The following is a 21383-nucleotide window of genomic DNA, read 5'->3' on the forward strand; positions in this document are numbered from 1 at the left end:
TCATCGAGTGCAATCGTAAATATAGCGAGCTCCGGCTTGGTTTGAATTTCACGCTCGTTTTTCCCGTGCCATTACATTGTGCGGAAAAGCATGCCTTGAAGGTCATATTGAAGAAAGATGTCAGTCGGAATATTTGATGAGCACAGCCAAAATGGGAAAAATCTGCATGATATTTTGGCATGCTGAACTAAGGTGGTGTTAGCCCAAACGTGCATTTTCATGTTTAAAGTCATTAAAAATTGCAACAAATCTCACGTTTAATGTTCACCTATGTTTTTGATGCTGCCTCAGAGACTTTAGTTTGCTTGCAGCATCTTTCCATTTCACTCTCTACTAAGACTAATTTGAAGCAGAGACCTGTGTGCACAGAAACCTCTTTGGAATATACAGAAACACAAAGACATTACATACTTGGGTGGAAGGGTAACTCAAAGTAAGATGATCCAAATGTAGATACGTAATGTTCTTAGCTCACAGAATATGGTGCTTTGATCTAATTTTAAACTTTCATGCAGAACATTTTTGTTCCAAGATTGCTCTGATTCACAAGTTACTCGACACCAAAGAAGGCCTTTATTTATTTATTTATTTTTTTTTACTGCTCAACTCCTTTGCACTGTCTAAAGCACACAGAAAGTGCACTGCATGTGCACTTTAAACATAAGTGTACAATTTGTGTAATCATACCCCACCTGCCCTCCCATTTGTTTCCCAAATACAGACCCTTGGGGTGTCTCTTGCTTGATCCCGCCAGTGCCCATGTGCATGGGACTAAATGAAACCATGTGGCGTAGTAATTCAACCACATCTGGCAACATTTATTTACATTAGTACTGCGGTCTCTAATCAAGCACGCCCTGGCAAACATAAAGGCCACACACAAATGAAAACCTCATGCTTAATGAATGGGGGCAGGGTGGACAAGTGGTTCAAGGAGCTGTTCTGTATACAATTTCTGACATTTTCAATCCCTAAAGCAGCCATTTAAGTCAGGAAAACGCTGAATTTGAATGGCTGGTTTGTGAATGAACCATTTGAAAACACGTTGGATTTTCGAATCTTGGAGCTTACTCATGTCTATAATTTATTTCTCTTGAGTAGAGTTAAACTGCAGTGCAATCACAAGCTTAACCAGCAATATATTCTAGGATTTAACACCACATTAAGGAGGCATGCACCCTTATGCTGACTCTCTGACCAACACTCTTAGATTTAGGTTCACCTAAGAGGCTGTAATATCAGAATCAACTCAACACTGTTTAGTCTGTATCACTTACATGAGCTTTAGACTCGCATTAAGAGTGTAACAGTTGAGGAAAAGTATGAAACTGAGGTGAAGGATGTCTTTGGTCTATAGTGTTTCCTCTTAAAGCCATCAGGAGACTATCCACCTGTTTACATATGCACGCCTCAGACAGATGTTGAATAATTCATACACAGAGGTGGACAACATGCAGCTGTATTTGGGTTATGGGGGTGCATGGGTTCTATCCCTGCCTGAATTTGAAGCCCAAATTATAGACATTACTTTGCAGGCAGAGCAGGGCAGAGGAAAAACTAGGCCACTTTGCATAAAGGGTCCAACCAAGAGGCACAATGAGATGTGAAGGATGGAGCAGTAGAAAGCTTGGACTTAATATAACAGGGCCTTTTAGGTTTGGGAAGTTTGGAACAAGTAATTTGGGTTTGATTTGGGGGAAACTGTCTTTTGTAGGAACATCAAAGTTGGTTAGAGATCGCTCTTGAAAACCCTTTTACTCGCTCGTGATTCTGCAAATTGTATTTCTTTCCTTTCATTTTCTTAATGTGGTAATGCCCTTCTAAAGAATGCAAATGAAATTGTTGAAAACTGTTTTCTGCAATCAATTCTCATCTTGTTGAGACTGGATTGATCCTCGCTGGAGCTCATTTTGCACAACATAGTCTTATCAACACGTGTTCGAAAACGCATGGAGCGCTTTGCGGGAACCACAAGTGTAGTTACTATTTCGTCTTCCTTTGGGGGGAGACTAAGTACCTGCGATGGATACGTTTTTCGCAGAGTAGTCTGCACATTCTCGCAGGACAGAGGCATCAGGGGTGGCAGGGCTCTGTCAAACAGCTATCTGGAGGTTTATGGCTCACAGGTTTTAGACTCGGTGCTGCCTCCGCTTGCCATTTGGGCCTAATGGACACTGATGGAAAATGACTCCACTGTTCCAGCGATCCATCAGACGCCCTCTTTCTCTCTCTATTCATCAGAGAGCGGCTTTCAAACAGTGAACTTCGTGGGCGATTTACATGCCCCGATAAGATGCAAACAAACAGTCTTTAGTCAAATTGATGATTGTGGTGAAAAATAACAAAGTCAACTTCAGCTATAATTTACCATTTCCCTATTGGGGGGTCTTAATGTCAACTATTTATACAAAGATTTCGAATACGTGTCACAATAAAAAGTAATTTAACTACCTAGAATGAAGCGTTTAAGTGACTTCAGACTTTCCACTATACATCTCCGGCTGCATATGGCCAGGGCGCAGTGAGTCAGCCAGCCACGAGTCCCCAGAGGGAGCGCAGCACAGCACGGCTCCAGACCCCGCCCGCTCAGAAAGAAAAGCGAGCGGGAGATGGAGAGAGGGGGTGGGGGTTACTTACACCGAGTCGGGGTACCTCTGAGTGATGTTGCCGCTATAGGTGGAGGTTGCACGGGAGCGTGTTGGGATTAAAGCTGTAATCATCGACGGCTCCCTGCCTGCGCCGGTCAGCGTGACGCACGGAAAGACGCGCAGTAACTGGAGTTACGTTGGATTGGAGCCAGTGGCAGCGGAGGGATCACCAAGTTGACACGCCGTGAGAGCTTACGGTTGTTTAACAAGGATGCTCCCGTCTTGCAAATGTTATTTTGTGACAAGTTTGAGCAAAAAATAGCGAAAAGGAGCGCGCTTTTGTGTGCGGAATGCATTTTCTTGAACTGCAATAAGAGAAAAGGTCAAGTGGACGCAGTTTTAGGCTGCAAAGAGATTTGCACCGTGGAACAAGCGGAACAAAGCGTGCGCCAGGCACAGCAGAAATCTGGGTAAACAAATATGACGGCCGGTTCTGGCGTTGTCTTAGGTCTGCTGATGAGCTACGATATCACCGACAGAATTGTAAACCTCGGATGAATTCTGGAGTCTGATTACCATTTTTCTGAAAAGGGAGAGAAAGAGAGCGAACGAGCGAGAGACAGGACCTAATCCAGGTAGCGCATCTCTCTCTCCGGCTGCGCGTAATGGGAGAAAACTTTCGGACCTTGCAGAGGAGCATCCTGCCGACGACGACGCTTTCGTAAATACCATGTGAATTCTTCTGTTTTATACGCAATTGGCCAAGTTTGAGAGTGAATTTCAAACATTCAGTATGACTTGAAACACCCCCGAGGTTATCGGAACTTCAAGCATCAAGCCAGTTAACCGCCGAGCCGATTTTATCAAAAGACGCGCAGAAGGACATTGATGATCTAGAAAGGATTTCTGGAGCAGCAGCAGCGCAGTGAAAGCCTGATATCAGTTAGTAATAAAAGACTCCCCCCTAGATGTCTATGATGTTGTGCCAGCTCGGGCAGAAGTGTGTGATGGAGGTGGTGTTGCTGGCCATCCTGTCTTGGGTGTCCGTGTGGGCGGAGGAGAAGATCATATTTGACAGACACGCTGTTTACTGGAATAGCTCCAACCCCAAGTGAGTTTTAGTAGGAGTTTGGCCTGAAGGTGTGTGTGTGTGTGTTTGAAACATTGTTTATCTAGGCTACCTGCTTGCTATAGATGCCCCTCAAAAACTCTCATTACTCACGTACACCTTGAAATCTTTAAGAACCTACACATTTCTCGGTCTTTTGTCATGTGCTGTCTGATCACATCAGTCTTATTTACATTTCATTTCTATTTAAGCAGCGGTTTGGCAGAAAGCTGCAATATTGATGTTTTAACAACACACACACACAGACAGAGGCAAATGAAAGTGTGTGTGTGTTTGTGTGAACCTTGGATATTTTATTCTGTGGCACAGAGAGCTCCTTTTGTTTTAAACAATGAGGGCATCCTGCCTCATCTTCTCAACAGTGTCTAGAGACTTAGTTTCTCTCTCTCACTCTCACTCACTCTCTCACAAACACACACACACACACACACACACACACACACACACACACACACACACACACACACACACACACACACTCTCACTCAAACCTTTTACCTTTCTTTCTGCTAATTTCTCGCTCCTGTGCCAGTCACACAAGTGCACATTATTTCTTTGTGAATTCAAGCACTTGTGCAAAACCCACATCCATAAATAAACACAAAGCCACACAAGGATGCACGCGCATTAACACACACACAACACACAAATGGTTGTCTTTAGCCGGCTCTCTCTCATTGACATGGGGCAGAGCACACTGGGTCCGTCTGTCTAATGGTTTGTGACAACCTGGCCAGCCTCTTTCTCTCCATCTCTCTCCCTCCAACCCCTTCCTCTTCTCTCCCCTCTCTCTCCCCCTCTTCTTTTTTTGCCTTCTTCTTTCTCCCAGGTAGATAAATAAACATTGAAAGTGCTCCCTCTCACTCACGGCTGAATTAGTCCAAACTAACTGCCCTGTCTCTCTGCAAAAACCAAACGCGCGCACACACACACACACACGCATACATACACAGAGAGAGCTAACAGGCCTGTCTCTGACTGCATCACTGTTCCACAGAAGGCTTCTCAAATATTTAACAGGCAAGGGGGAACATTTTCTCCCTTTCTCGAGGTCTCCCTCTCCCTTTCTGTCTTTCTTTTCGTCGTTCTGTGCACCTGCTTTCTCATCACACACATACACCAACACATTGCAAACGTCACAGGGAAAATTTAAGCTATACTGATGGTTGCTGGGGGCGCTGTTATTCCGTCAGGGTCGTATGGTGAAGCTGAAGCAGAAAGGGGGTACATCAAAAATGCATTGCTGCTAAAGCAATGAATCTAGGCTCTGGAGCCCTGGCGAGGTTGGTTCCCCCTGTTAGACTCTGGCTCTGTCACTGCTCATGCTGTGCCTTTTTCTGCACACACACATACATGCAGGTCCATCCCTTGCTGTAATCCTTTGAGGATTACAGGAAGTTTTATGAGAGACTCAAGACTGGCGAAAAGAGATGAGAATACTGACACTAAAATCATTGGAGCTTATGTAAAATTTAAAGGAGGATCTGCTTTTTTTATATATTTGCGTTGTTTCTTTTTTAACAACTTTGGTTAAATTTGGAAAGTTTTTGTCTGTTAAACTAAGGATTTCTCACAAAGTTATTTGCCAGGTGGTGGATGCAATAAAGTCAAACAAGACAAGAAACAAGAGCAGACAATCAGGTGATCAGGCAGATAAAGAAAACTGTTAGGGAGGGGAAATCAAGGTTATTGTAACCACTGTCATTTCAAAAATATAAAATCACTACAGTGACTACAAGTCCTTTATTCAAAGTATTTATAAAGTATAGGCACATATATATTTCAGCAAAGAATAGCACTTCTTCCTTTGCTTTGTCTTAACATAAGCTTGTTCTTCAAGGTGAAAACAGCTTTATGTATAAAATATAATTTTAGGATAAGTATTTCAAAAGATCGCTCACCTATTAATACACTATATTGTGATTTAGTCACCAATAACCGAAGCTCAGAGAACAAATGCAACAGTACTGCACCGCATCCGAGCAGCAGCTATTGTCTGAGGCAGTGAAATGACACAAACAGCTTGGAAAATGAACAGCTGTGTGTCTTAATTGATCACACAACATCAAGCACGCAGCTTGTATTGTGCGTTGCCTCTTCACATGTTCATCAAAAGTTTGCTCACACCACAACAGCTCGAGAAGGGTGTTTTCTGCAAGGTCACAAGTACTGGGTTGGAATTTGTAGAACTGATAATCAGTCAATCTGAAGTGCAGCTTTAACTTTCTGGCATGAGGTGACAAATTACTTTGGAAGAAAATCTGCAACCTAACTTTTATTCGTACATACTGAAATATACAAAGATTACACCTGTTGGGTTTTTTTGCTTTTAAACTTAATCAATGAAGCTCTTAAACCCCATGTGTGCTATTAACGACAGCACACCTGATTATTTTTGTTTCAGTCCTCTTTATTTAGCCAAATAAATTTCAAAATGCACTGTGCAGAATTAGCAACCAGCTGGAGATGGTAGTTCAGCTGCTAAATGGTTGCAAGGAGTATTCAGAGATATGGTCGTGCATGCTCTGTATTGTATATGTATGTATGTGCGCCAAAAAACAAAAGAGCAGAAAATTTGTCATCGGAGTTTTAGGATGAGAAGAGCTTTTTTACCTGAAAATGGTTTTACGCATCCAGCTATGAACTTAGGGGTAAATTTAATTGACTGTTGCATTTCTTTAAATGCTAAAGCTACTTACCCAAGTTCCATAAAAAATTGGAAGAGAAGTGGAGCATGAGGTAGAGAAGATGCAATTAAATTTTTCTGCAGAACAAAACTGCAAAACGAGGAAATGTTCTATGTTGGGCTCTCCGGCTGCCTCTGAAGTATAGTCTCTGTGTTTAAAGCATTGATAAAATTATGTCATGACATTCAATTCAACAGCAGCAGCCATCCCTAGAGATGTTGTCCCAGTTACATAGAAAAAGGCTGTAGACCTTCAATGGATTTACCTTGAAGTAACATTTGAGTAAAATCAAAATCTCAACATAAAAAAAAAACCTACATGGTGAAACACCACTGGTGTTAAGAACTGACCCATCTTTGTAGTTTGGGAGGCCATCATTACAAGGTATTTTACCCAATACCTGTATTTTTCAGCCGCTGTAGCAAGAGCTTCATCTCTGTTTACCCCGTTCCTTCTTGCTCTACTTTTTTCTTGCATACTTCTCTGAGATTAATCATCATCCACACTGACATCTTTTAATTGTTTTCACCTGCTTTGTGCTGCCAGTAAGTTAGCTGTGCTTTTAAGGAGTGCCTTGATCTCAACAAAACTAATCTGGATAAGTCGACAAAAATAAAAATAAGTCAAACAAACGTTTCTATTTAAGAAAGGCGGCATCCTACAAATTGGCCAAACCCTTTAAATCTCTGGCTGTGACTCTCAGCAGGCCTATCTCTTTCAAGGTCTTGCTGGATAATAGAAAATGTATGAGATAATCCAATTCAAATGGCTCTGGCCACTTTTGGTCACGGTGGGGAGCAACACTCGTGCACTCTCAGATTGTTGTCCATTCTGCTATTGTGATGAGATACATGGCGCTGCACAATAACAAAGTACCATAACACACATTATCACAACAATAGTGCAACATTAGAACAGCATCTGGAAATCTCCCAGATTCACATAAAGGGATTTATGCCACATGCAAGAAGGAATGTATGAGAAGCACACACACAGGCACACATGTGCACTTATACACACCAGCTAGATTTAGGTCACAAACTCACACACACAATCACATACAAGCAGAATGGCTGCCCATTGAATACAAGGTTATGCAGCCCCCATTTTTCTATTTACTTGCTGTCATGCACACACATACACGTACACACATCAATGGAAGCTAGATATGGGGCACACATGCGCAGCCAGATTGGTTTTTCTATTCAGTAAAAACCCATCCTTTTTCCTGTTGCTGGCTTGCACACAGGGCTGCACTTGCACACACACAAATACTGAGCCCCTTTCTGGCTCCCAGGCCCATATTATAAAGCTCGCAGGTGAGGGGCTTTGTTCACCCCGAGCAGCTAATGTGCTCAGTGCAATGGGCTCTCCTCCACACACACATACTCCGACACACACATAGAGTACACTGGCTCAATGGTCCAGAAGGAGCACCTTATCTAATCCCATGGTTTATCCTTCAAAAGACTTTCTTTTCCTTTTCTTCTTTGTTCCTCCTCTCTCTTCATCTCTGTGTCTTTGAGGAACTCTGTGTCAGTGAGAAGCGCTGATGGTTGACGACACTCTCATTCCACAGGACAGAATCTGTCTCCTTGGAGACTCACACACAGAAATACACGCACCCACACAGCCTTTGAGGAAGAAGCGACTTATGCATCGAGCACATATACTGCCCACAGAAACTTTAAAATGCAAGCTCGGGTCCGTACACACACACGCACCTCATATACATGCGGTCCGTACTCACACCGAGCACATCACAAGTCCCTGCACATAAACCCCCACACACTCACTGTCTTACCGTTGCGTCCCCTGTGGCGTACTGTGATATGTGTAGTGACTAACACTTCCTCAGCCATACCACACACATACAGACACACGTACACATAAGATTTGCATCCAATTTACATGTAGACTTGTAGTCACCCCCGCTCAGTTACTGACAGTTTGTCAGACTCAAACTTGCCCTTGGGTTAAATCTATCTGCCACTGCCACCCACTCCACCTCTTTTTCTCTCCATCTTTCTTCCTCTCCATCTTTATGTCTCCCTATCAAGCTCCCATCTTCCACTCTCTCATCTCCTCTCTCTTTTATCACCACTTCTCGCTTATCCCATTGGGATGTGGTTTGCATGTTTTTCTTGTGCAGGACCCTGAACTGTCCACCTTGCCTCAGGCAACATTTTTCTGTACATTAAAGCTGCACTACATCAGGTTATATGTTTGTGCTTTGACCTATATGACCTTGTATGGCTTTCTTTAAAATATCAGCACAGCTTTGGGTCATGTTGAGTGAAACGTGTCTCAGAAGTTGTCTTTGGAATTCGTTCCCTCTGGTCTCAAGCTAAAGACGATACTTAGAGTAATTAAAGTCAGGGCTGCTACCTCGCAAATTATTTCTCACAGCTCAGCAGGAGAGACACAGTTACATAAGAAGATCTAGTGTAGCAGATCTTAGTCATCAGCAGATTCAATGCAGTGACTGGCAGGAGGGGGTCATCTGAATATCCAGGGGCATCGAGGTGGAACAGCGTGTTTGCTGATATTAAAAGCTCTACCAGTACAGCTGTTTTAAATATGGGTGCATGATATTTGATGACACGGATGGTATTTTATGTCTGTTGAATGATAATGCAAGCCAAGAGAAAGACAGCATGCAGTGTAATGATAAGGAACATCTGAGGTAAGCTAAGACACTTTTATATATCTAAGAGGTTCCCATCCTTTTTCATCTGACAGACCCCCACAGCCCTGTCAGATGGACAAAAAGTCATTCCTCAACAGCATCTGACATCTTCAAATGTGTTCAACTGAACTCGTTTCAGACTCGATCTGGACCAGTTTCAGCTTACCATTTCTCTATTATAGTCAGTCAGACAACTTCAAATGATTTATTACAGCAAAGGCATATAGTTAAATTTTAGCATTAAGCTTCCAAGTGCATGACTCCCCACAGCATGATACACATAAAAATAGGTGGTAATGAATAATTATCTCACCAGAGCCTACAGGAGGATGCTGGGGTAGTGGAAGGCTTGAAACAGCAGGAGGGAATGCTGGTCAGGAGTGTCATTGACATGTCAGAGGAAGAGATGGGAAACTGAGGCTTAAATTTACCACCAGATGTGTTTACCACCTGATTTTTCCTTCACTTTTTTTTACGCTTTTCTTTCTTTCTTTTCTTCTTTTTCCAAATTTTGTGGTGGAAACAAACTTCCATAAAATAGTAAGGTAGAAGAGTGAACATGTGTATCACAGGTTGATTTTCCTGACAGAGCTAGCTCATAGGCTTTTATTTATCTCTTAACCCTTTAAGACCCACCATAGAACCAAGTTCGCCAGAGCTTATCTTTATATTTTTACATGCTGTAGTGCCATTTTTGGGAGCATTTCAAGTTGCTATACGTTGATACAACCGTTATACCCCAAATTTTAATTATATGTATGCATTAAATCCATAGAAAATAGAGAAATTTCAGGTGTTTGAGGTATATCCCTCAAAACTGTAAATGCATAAAAATTTGCACAAAATCGTTTCCAGCCACAGGAAATTTATTTTGAGTGTCTTCGTAGTTTTATTTTTGAGACACACCAATTTTTTACATGCTGCAGAAAAAACGAAAATAAATATTATAATGCAAATTTGCAGAAAAAAACAAAATCTGCATCAAAATAAACTATTTCCAACAGTGCAATTTGAATTCTAAGCCGCCCAGAAACTATACAGAAAAGCATAAAGTCAAACATGACTTTTAAAAACACCAGTATACATGTATAAATGCCCTAAAGGGAAAAACTACGTTTCCCAAGAAATATGATGTCACTCCCGGTTTTGGCAGGTAGGCTAATGGCGCACATGTGATAGTTCGCGCTGACGCCGTCTGTTCCAACGTAGGAAGTACTATGAACAGCTGATCGGATCGCAACGTGCTTCTGGAATATCATGTTTTTGTTTCTGCAAGTGATTTTTGTGCAATTTTTGCAAAGCCATATGTGGTGACAGCTGAATGCATAAGATGTAAGTACAACTTCTCTTATTCCATATGCGAATAAAAAAATATTGCGCTATACGTGGTTGCAGTTCTACCGGGATTTAAAATAGCTGCGCAAAGTGAAGCAGTCTACTTTAAGGTTTATTTCCAATAAGTGTTATTGGCAACTTTTTTCAAGGTTTTTGTACTTTTATCTCGCATCTAACACTTTCATTTCTTTATGTTGTTAAGTAATAAGTACTTTTATTTAGTATAATTTTAGTTTTAGAAAAAAAAAAGAGACTAAAGTAGTGATCAAAGTAATGACTGAAAGACTATGATTAAAAAATACATGAAAAACTATGGTAAAAAAAACAAAACCCCAGTGTGAGCAGTATGCGTTCTTATTAGTACATTTCAAGATACTAAATTAATAAATAAATGGTGGAAACAAACCTTCCATATTCCAACTTCTTCAGGTTGACTCAATTCTTTAATAGACTGGGGAAATTGTTATTAGTTTTTTATTGTGGTCTCTATTAGTGAGATAGTAATCTCTTGCCCTGATGGGTCAATACATATTTATTCTGTTCTCCTTATTCACAGTGACCATCATTGGCATCATCATCATTAACATTAATATAATCAGCATCAAATGACCGTAATCGTAGCCATCGCCCTCACTGTCACCACCTTAATTTTCTTCATCAAAACTTTAATCACTGCTGTCATGTTCCCTGCTGTTTTCATTATCCTTATCATCATCATCTTCATAGACATCATTAGCATCACCTTCATAATCAACACTGATTTCAGGCATGTAAATAAACACCAAATGTTTTTCTGTTTTTTTTTAAAGTTAAGAAACACATGCTTAACACTCTGGTACGACTACCTGCTTTGGAAACGTGAAATTCAAAAAGCAGATATTCATCAAACAGCATTTTAAATTAACCTGGAGAAAAAATAAACACACAGCTGCAATAACCGAGTGCAGTTCAGGTGTGGAAAAGGTTTTGAAAGTAGTTGCATGATCTTTGATTTTTAATTTTCCAACTCCTCAGCCTGGCAGTGGAAAATGCACCCACAAAACAACCTTTGTTAAAGGTCTTTGTCCTTTGGGCTGTCAGGGACAATGACAACACCAGATGAACTATTACAACCGCGCAGTGAATGGCTGCGTACCTCTCCTGAATCTTTAATCTATCAGCTGTAGAGTTTTAATTTATCTGTTTACAGTTTCTGAGCTGAGGCTGAAGACAAATTTCCAGCCCGGATTGGATAATGATGACGGACTTTATCATTATCACCTCCATTGTCATCCTCATCCGTATGTTCATCATCACTAATGCATTCAGTATCACCTTCATCAAATCAGAATAATCAATATCATCACCACCTTTGTCATCACCTGCTCTTCTTCCCTCTTTCTGGAGGCATATCAGATTAGTGCATACAGCCCTCAGAGTCTTTATTAGAATTACGCAGGATTAGACCTGAGGTGAGGATGATTTTGCAGGTCAGAAGGAGGATTGCTGCAGAGAAAAAAGTTCAAATCCTCTCAACCAGAAGGCGGAATACATGCAGACACCTTGGAGAGACATAAGAATCAATGGACTGAATTAGTTTGCAGCCTCTGCAGCACCAAGCACAATTAAGTAGCGACAAAATCACGAGAGTGCTGCAACATCTGTTGGTTCTGCCTTATTATGTCCCATTAGCATAGTGTAAAATGGGGAGTTTATAGTGCCCCCATTCTGGATAAAACAAAGGTAGTGGGGTGTCCATAGCTGGCTGGGAATTAGACAGTTTCGCCCTGCTTCGTTTGATGGATTATATGCAAATGATTCACTCGCTCCTTCTTTTGTTTGACCCTTCCACTCCTGCTGTTTGAAAATCTACCAGGGATATTTTTGGATGAAGGTGATTTTTTATTATTATTATTATTATTGTACCAACTCATGCACGTATTATATGCACACAGACATATATACACACACGAATGCAAGCCAACAGTCTCGTGATGGTATTGTGCAGTCGGACATGCTGAAAACAACCCTGCCAAAAGACAGGTTGTTTTTTTTCTTTTGGATGAATTTGTTTGCCAAATTGCATGGCTTTAAAAAAAATTTGCTTCTCGGCGAATACCAGCGTGAAAGTTGTCAGGGTCAGCTTTTACAGTTTAACCTCACCTCGAGTGGAAGGAGAAAATGAACGAATCTTCTCTTCTTCTTTTCTAAATGCCAATTTTCTCATCCTAAAAGCTTTGCGCGCCAGAGGGCATCTTAAATATTTGGCAAGGCACCACGCTAAAGGCCATTGTTTCGCCTGTAATACCAGCTTCTCACCTGCTGAGACCATCCAACCATGTGCTCTCCGTCCAACTACACTGCTGGACTCTTACTTCCCTTCCTTCCATCTTCTTGGCGTCACAGATTTCCACCGCTTTCCCTCTTTTTTTCGCTTAATTTCTCTTTTGTTTTGACTTTCCTTCCCTTCCGTTGCTTTGATTCTCAGTCCTCTTCCAGAAACTTTCATCTTCCTTCTTCTTTGTGAAAAAGCTGAAGTGGCCTCGTCTTTGTTATGCTCTCAACTTTTTGTCCTTCTTCATATCCGCGCTCTGGGTCTAATCCTTCAAGTAGATCTTTCTGTTTCTCTTTCACATTTTTTGTCTGTTTTTGTCTCTCAGGGCCAGTCCGAGGCATATAGCCAGACAGTGGAATATGTGTTATTATCAGTCTCCAACTGGTCTATATGAACACTGAACAGAAGGGGTCCCATCAGAGTATCAGGCAGGCAGAACTGAAAGAGTGCCATTCTTCCGCTCGGGTAACACAATCGACACAACCAGCCGGGACCTGAGGAAAAGTATTAGAGGGAAGCAGAAACAAGGATGGAGCAGGAATGACAATGCCCATTGTTCACGATGTATTGAGTGCAGTCTGGCATGTTTCATATTCTGGGCTGGTATCTCCCTATTTTGTCCTCTTTTATTCATGCTTTCATTCTTTCATCCTGTCTGTTGGCCTCTCTGTTCCTTCTAAAGATCCATGGATCTCTGAGTTTCTCTATCTCCTGGCTCCAACTATTTCATTCTCTTCATTAAAACAACAACTCTCGGGATCTCCCCCAGGTTGTTTCGGGGACTTACATCATCATCACCATCACCGCCATAGTCATTATCATCAACAAACCTCATTAGTGGAAGCTAGCAACAGCAGCAGCAGCTCTGCAGCGTAATATCCTTACTCAGTCTTTCAACCTGCTCCTCTGCATGAACGATCAAACGCGGAGGGGAAGTTAAGTAAACATTTCATATTGCATTACTGATTCAGTGCCATGCTGCTAACATACTAAACAGATCATTACACTCCTATGAACAGATGAAATGATGATGATATTTTCCACCAAGTACAGACTCTGTCAGGGCAGGATTGAAAATATGAAAAAGAGCAGTGTTTTGTGAAAAATGCAAAGGAAAGGTCTGATTTCATTTGCTCTGGGGGGATTTTTTTTTCCTTTTTTGAGAAAAAGAAATCATTTCTAAGACAAGGATTATCATTCTAAGCCACTCCTTTAATAAGAGAAAGAGTAAAATAATCCTAAAGTGAAATGATGAGATTTCTGCCACTGAGAAATAAAATCGTGGGGAAGGATATATTTTTAGTTCTAATTGTTACATGCTTTGACAGCAGGCTGCAGGAAATATGGTTGGCAGAGGAGATTAGCATAGGGACCACAGGTCACCATTGTTGTGAATAGGGAGTGTCATACATTTGGTTAGATGATTTATATATATATATATATATATATATATATATATATATATATCGCAAGGTAGCACTCCTAACAGATCTTCTCTTAGCAGACACTTCATCCCTGCAGAAAAGCACAGGTGTAATTAATCACGTTAATGATGCTGGTTCTGTGAGGCAGCGTGCACAGTGAGGCTAGCTCTGTAACACCTGAATGGAATGCAGCCAATTGCTAAACTGGCATTCAACAATTCAAACTGTGGACAACTGTCTTTTAATTACTCTATTTGTCTGAGAGATAAAGATATTTACTGTTCAAAAACATCATGAAAACCACATCTAAATATTATTTCAGTGTCAGTTTGTTGGTCAGTGGGTTCACCACGGCTCTGTTTGTGGATTATAGCTCTGTTTGTCCATCAGGCTGTGCATTCAGAGATCATCTTCTGTATACCTTGGTTTTAACAAATCATTATTACTTTTGCCTTCCTGTTGGCTCACAGCAATATAGCCATTCTCCTCTGACCTGTGGCATCTACAGGGCATTTTCACCCAAACAAGTGCTTGACTTGATTCACCAAGTCGCTAAAATGTGGTTCACTGATTATTAAACATTTACTTTTACAAGCAGCTGAACAGGTGTACAGTCGGGGTATGTCTGTAAAAAGTAAAAAAAAAAAAAAGGGTGTATGTGCAAAAAGCTGATGGGAAGAAGCATCATGATGGCAGTGATATGCAACAAGTAGCTATGTTCTAGATATAAACAGTGATAATGACGCTGATGTTGGTAGTCGTTGCACCGGTATGACAAAAAAAATGTGAACGATGGCGGCATTGTTGATGAGAAGAATGAGAAAAATGGCAAAATAATGAAGAAAATGAGCACTGTGGAACGATGATGACAACGGTAAAAAAAAAAAAAAGCCATAATAACGGTAATTGAAGTGGTGAAGAGAGTGAGAAAAGCAGAAACGGATAAAAAAAAAAGTGATTTTCATGGGGTGAGTTTGTTGATGATGAAGCTGGATTACACTGATGCTAGAAGAGATGATGGTGATAATTCCCAATGATTGCACTAGGGTGATGATTCTGAACACAATAGCTGAGTTGTTGACAATAACAAGATTAATGACACTGATACTAAAAGAAATGATGATGACGATGATAGCAGTGATTGTGCGCATATGATGATGATGTCGAAGATAGTACGATTAGTAATGGTTTTGAAGACTAAGATGAAAGGAGCATAATGAGTCACCTCCTCTCTGCTGTTTGCTCCCCCCTCCTGTTGTCCAATTTCAAGACTCCCCACTGCATACCATCTTCACCCGTGTCCCCCTCCTCTCCCCCCACTGAGCAGGTTCGTGAGAGGACAATCAGAGCGCTCCGTTAAGATTCCTTTTCTTTCGCTTGTGTTACCTCTCTGAGGAAAATGAAGAAGGAGAGGGCAGATGTGAGAACATTACTAGTTTTTTGGCAGTTTTGTCTTTTCTGTTGATAGAAATGGGAAAATGAGCAGATTCACCACTGATGAGATGCTTCATTCTTTGAGGCGTCACCTTTAACTCCCTCGCGCAGCTGCCGGGAGGTGTTTTGTCACAAATGAGAGGGAGATTACTCATTTATTCTTTTGTGTCCTCCGTTTTTTTTATACTTTGGTCGTATGTATGTGTGTGCACATGCCTGCCAACTCTTGGCGCGCGTGCGTGCATGGGTCTTTATTTCTTTGTTCATTTGATGTGGGTGTTTAGGTGCAGCTTAGGAGTGTGTAAGTGTGTTGGCGTCAGTGGCAGAAAACGGTCCTTACACCGGTTTGAAGAGTCTAATCAAAGGCTGGCAAAATTTTCTCGCTTCTTGTGTAGTTCCGAAGCTTCCCTATTTTTTTATTTTATTTTTTTTACTCCCTCCTCTCCTGCCTACTCTCATCTCTGATTACTGAAGGGCTTGCAGGAGGGCTCTGTTCTTCACCGAGTTTTTCGATGACGTCCTTCATAGCTGTTGCACTGACTACGAGCACGTGTTTCTTTATAGGAGTCTTTGAAGAAGCAGAGCTTGTGAAGAAACTGTGAAGGTCTGCAGTCTTTATTTTCCAACTGTGTGTCATGGTCCTGGGCCATGTGGGCCCAGTATTCTTAGTTCCTTGTATTTTTGTATTTCGTTCCTTATTTAGGCCATGTTTTCTGAGTTGCCCTGTTGTGTTGTTCCCTAAGTGTTTTCCCTTCATGGCTTTTACCCCCTGTGTGCCCCTCTGTGTATCTGTGAGCCCTCGTCTCCCCTTGTGGTTGTTTCATGTTTCCCCAGCCCGTTATGTCTGTGTTTTCCCCGTGCTCTCTCTCCTCCTGTCTGAACCTCTGTGCCTGTACATGTCATGTTCAGTTCACCCCGCCCTGTCTCGTTATGATTATCAGTATCACCTGTGTTCCCCGTGTGTGCCCACTTTCCTCGTTTACCCTCTGTGTATTTCTGTCTGAGTCTCCCTCTGTTCGGCGTCGTGTTCTCCCTCATGTTGTGTGTAATTCTCCCCGTGGTTCGGTTCCTTGTACAGTTCATGCTTTAGTTTTCCCAGTTTTAGTTTATTCTGTATTGCTTCCCGTGGCCAGCAATAAAGCTGTGTTTTTTGAGTTTATCCCCGTGTCTGTGAACCTGCATCTTGGGTCCTTCCCCTGCCTGCCACACAACGTATCATGACACTGTGGACACTGGTGGATAACATGAAGCCAGCTGTGGCACCAATCATCCAAAGCCTGAGGTGCAGTCAAAGACAGGAAGGCAGGAAGGAAAGGCAAGATAGTAGGAGATGTATTTATAGTACATGCACAGTGCTGAATTATATTTGCCTAATAAGGAAAATGGCTCTAAGGAGCTTCCTCGTTTTGGAGATAAGGATGTGTTAAGAAATAGAAACGAACTGTTCCAGTTTAAATAAAGTTTGAATTTTTTACAGTTTTTTTTTTTTTGTCAGCCATGTATCGTAATGAGATTAGTGTCTGATGCAATTACGCCATGATTTTTTTTTTTTAAAGCGACGAATACAAAGATGTTTCAAATGGATCCAAAATTTAAAAGGGAAGAAAGGGTGATGTGATGGACAAAAACCTGAGGGAAAGATGGATGGAAACAAGGAAAAAAAAGTGGGATGAGAATGAAGAGAAGAGCGTGAGAGATGTAGAAAAAGAGAGAAAATCGACAGGAGGCGTGTATGGCTGTCTCTGGGTGCAGTGAGGAGTATAGGCTGTGGCATCCGCTAGTGGTGCTGCATACTCCGTGTTTGATCAAACACACTTCAAACACCCTCTCTGACTTCCTCTTGCAGAGGGTTGGGAAACGAACGTGCGCGCGTCTTCTCCTGAATGCGCGTGCGGCTGGGTGTTTGCTGAGGAAAGCGTTATTGATGTTTTGTTTATCTAAAATGGGTCAACCCTAAACAAAACAAGCACAGTGACTACAGTGGCTGAGATGTTCATTGCTGTAAACTGCGGTTTCCTTGCGGCTCCCAATCCAGTGAATAATGTTGACGAATGACCCTGTGTGTGTGTAGTTGTACTGCTCTGTGTGTGTGTGTGTGTGTGTGTGTGTGTGTGTGTGTGTGTTTCCACAGCTGAGCGTGTGTGCACTATTTCTCTATTATCTTTGCCCCAGTCACGTTTTTCACCTCTATTAAGTTATTCGCCATTAAATGCTCTCTACTTCGACTTAATTTCATGTCTTCATTTTCTCCATGTTCCCCCATTGTGGAGCTGTGCATCTCTACGTCTTAAAGAACCACGACTCCAGAGAGCTCATTAAAGCCATTAGCAGAGAGAAGTCACAGAATAGTTAGGCTCGCTCGCTGTTGTCTCATTTCATATTGCTAACAGCTCCAGTACTGATTAACCAACCTTTGACTCATTCACTTATATCTGCTTGCCCGTCACCTCCTTTAGGTCATGCATGCTGCATAATGTGCATACTGTGGCCCACTATGATTTCCTTAATTTTCCTCTATTAAAATCATGTTACCACGCTCATCCTGTCACATGAAAGTTTGATTAGGAACATTATTGAAGATTAGATTGATGAATTATTGATCAGCAAGGTGGGAAGTCTACTCGACAGTAGATTAGACACGAGTCAAGAAGTCCTGTTTGTGTGAGTGTTTAAAACATGCATGGGACTGTATATGCATAGGTGAAGCTGAGTGCATATATGAGAATTTGTGGTCATCCAGCATGCTTATCAGTTTGAAAGAAAGTGATAACTCAGGCTGAGGTTGATGGTATATCAGTAATGATTCTGTGTTAGAAGATCATTCAAAATGCTCTGTGATGTGAACAATTTCAGAGTCTCTCACCGTGTGAGTCTTGCATGGATTGCAAAAAGGCTACAGTTCAAATCTGAGACAGTTTTTTGCAAAGAATCGATAGAATGTGTTCATTTACAAAACTGTGAACAGAATATACCAACTGTAGTTGCATAATTGTTGGACACTTGAATCAGCTGTAGGTGGATGTGTGAACAGTGTGCTGGATAAGGTGTTAGATAATGTGAAAATGTAATTGTTTATATGATTACAAGTGTCTGCATCTGTAACTCTGCCTGCTAGGATCCATGAAGTCAAAACAGCTGTCCAATCAGAGCCGCGGGGCTCTGTAGAAGATAGAAAACATGGATGTAGTGCCGGAGCATGAGGGGAGTACTAAAAGCTCACCTAGCTAAGCACGGGTATATTTATAAAGTGCGATCAAAACATTCTGGAACAGGTCCATGAAGATCAAAAGCCAAAAAGATTTAGTCAATCTCCAGTTCAAGGTCACCTCCTCAGGCATCTCATTTTTAGATCGCTGGAAGTCCCGTTCTTACCAGTTCCACTGTGTGTTGATTTCACTGCAGACAATTTGACCTAGATTTCATATCATATGTAATGACCCAGCAGTTTTCATATAAAGGATCGACAGTTTCCAAGCAGAAGACTGAGGAGCGTGCAGGGTTTCTTTTATTATTTATTTATTTTTTTAACATTAATCAGTTCACATGAATTCATACTCCCGAGGCGACTGTAATGTCCTAAGGGGGCTGAGGGTGAACATTCAGCAGAAATCAACTGAGCTATTTTGTGGCAGCTCTTGATTGCACAGGGTGCCTTGTAAATAGCTTTTTCTCCATGAATACAATTGTTGGGTACCACCTTGACTAGGGGTGTCAAACATAAGGTCCATGGGCCAGAATCGTCCCAGTAAAGATTCCAATCCGGCCCACGCTACAGCCTTAAAAACATGATTTGGTGCAGAGATTTGAAACTTTTAGCTGTATTTTCACAAGTTTTACTGATTTTCCTAATGATAAAGGCCCCCCACTGCCCATTGTCATGCTTACAACACCAAAGTACAAGGACATTATCTGTAAATTAATAAAAACCTTACAGTTTGAGCAATGATCTATCAGAACCGTTTCTGTAACATTACACGTTTATCATGTCGTTTCACTGGTGAGGTCCACTTTACATCAGAGTGGCCCATGATGTAAAATGAGTTTGACATCCCTGACCTAGACCATTCACAGTTTGCCTCCCTGTCACTGCTTCAGCTTCTTGAAAATGAAAATCGAGTTAAAGGTTCACTTTCGGCACACTGTGAATCTATGACTTGATTTATAGGCTACAAGAGATCAAGTGCACATGCACAGGTCCAAGTGAACAGAACTGGACTTCTACAAAGTGATCTGAAGATTTTTGGCTTTCATAGCCCCCTGACTGGAGCACCCTCATATTAATATATACATATAAAGCAGGGTATTATGGTGTTCTGTCATTTATATAATGTAGCACTTGATTAAACACTTCATCAAGATGTTTATTAGAAAGTCCCACTCCAGCCATCCAAGACCAGTCAAGATTATAGTGACCAAAATAGGCAACTATCATTCTGTTTAACTAAAGTTCAATGACTTCAGTTATATAAACCTAATACACCTTTAGAGGTAAGGTTATCGGCACCAACACCAACATTAGTAGGACTTGATGTAGCCTGGAACAGCAGCCACATATTCACACACACAAATGACCAATCAGCATAATTAATCAAGTGTTCCACAAACATGCTCATTAACATTAAAAATGACATATACCCTGGAAGGGTAAACCACATAAAAGCAGACTCGTGCACACACAGACTGAGAGAGGGAGGACCAAAGCAATGCACCATAAAATACACTTAACAAAAACTCCCCAATAAATAATATTTAGGTGGGCAAGAGGCTACACCAGTCCAAAATTGTAAGTCAGCTTACTTTTGATTAATAAAGCAGGAGACGACCGCTGGAAGTCTTTGAGCAGTGTGATGGAACTGTAGGAAACAATTCATTTGGGGAAATATGTATCTGGGTCATGTGTGGAGCACCTCGACAAATGATGGAAAGACCGTGTCTGCTGTCACCGCTCTTCAGCTGCTGTACAAGCACTTCATCTTCTGCATTATCCACTAAGAGAAAAGTGTGCCGCCAGTGCTGCCAGGTTGTATTAATGACTTCTCACCAAAAGCATTTGACCGAGGCAAGCAAGCACCGACTCTCATAAACTCATATTCCCAGCTTAAAAATGAGCGTTCTTTCCCTTTTGAAGTGTTTATCTTTCTAAATAGTGGCTGCATACATGGAGGGTTGGGTCAAAGGAGAGCCAAGTGCTAAGTTGCATGGTTATGCTGACAGGAAAAGGGTTCAATTAGCAGTTGAGCTGTCAGGTACTTGACAGTGGCACTTGTTGAGGAGAAACTGATAAAGGGATAGTTTTGCAGAGCTGAATTTTTCCTTCTGTTTTTCATAGTGTCCTTTAATATCACAGAAATGATTTTTTTATTGCTCGTAAATTATTTGGATAAAAGCAAGGAGTGGGTGAATTATTCAAATGTTGCATGTAATTCAGGGGACCTTTGGAGGGTGCAGCTTTAAACGGGTGAAACAGAACAAAGGCTTCAAATGATTGTTATTGCCCATAGATGAAGCCACGCTTTTAACCAAGGTCATCACAATTAATTTTCTTCTCTTAAGCCTGGTTATGCTTATAAACTGCATTCATCCACTCCACAATTATGGAAAAGATATGAGATGATAAAGAACTTAAAAAGATCTCCATATTTAAGCTCAATGATACTTTTGCACTTGGATGTAACTGTGGACTGCAGTAGAGTCTTTGATCAGATATAACTTTATGATTCTTGGATGATGGGGTAGAAGTCGAACCGTATGATTAAATAGTAAAATAATAATAATGATCATTT

The 21383-nt window shown here is 41.3% G+C and overlaps 1 protein-coding gene across 1 annotated transcript in view; it reads left to right on the forward strand.

Moving 5' to 3' along the window:
• The first annotated feature begins 2627 nt into the window (after positions 1-2627).
• efna2a (ephrin-A2a) overlaps positions 2628-21383 on the forward strand; it is an 82514-nt gene continuing 63758 nt past the window's right edge. Inside the window, exon 1 of the mRNA XM_086275339.1 lies at positions 2628-3699. Coding sequence (XP_086131465.1) covers positions 3557-3699 — 143 coding nt within the window. The 5' untranslated portion in view covers positions 2628-3556. The remainder of the gene's footprint in view (positions 3700-21383) is intronic.

The sequence above is a fragment of the Aulonocara sp. 'chitande type north' Nkhata Bay genome, linkage group LG19 (genome assembly GCF_057382095.1).
Source record: "Aulonocara sp. 'chitande type north' Nkhata Bay isolate Kocher_YH1m ecotype deep benthic linkage group LG19, A_spYH_male_GT1.1, whole genome shotgun sequence".
In the NCBI taxonomy this organism is placed as follows: domain Eukaryota; kingdom Metazoa; phylum Chordata; class Actinopteri; order Cichliformes; family Cichlidae; genus Aulonocara; species Aulonocara sp. 'chitande type north' Nkhata Bay.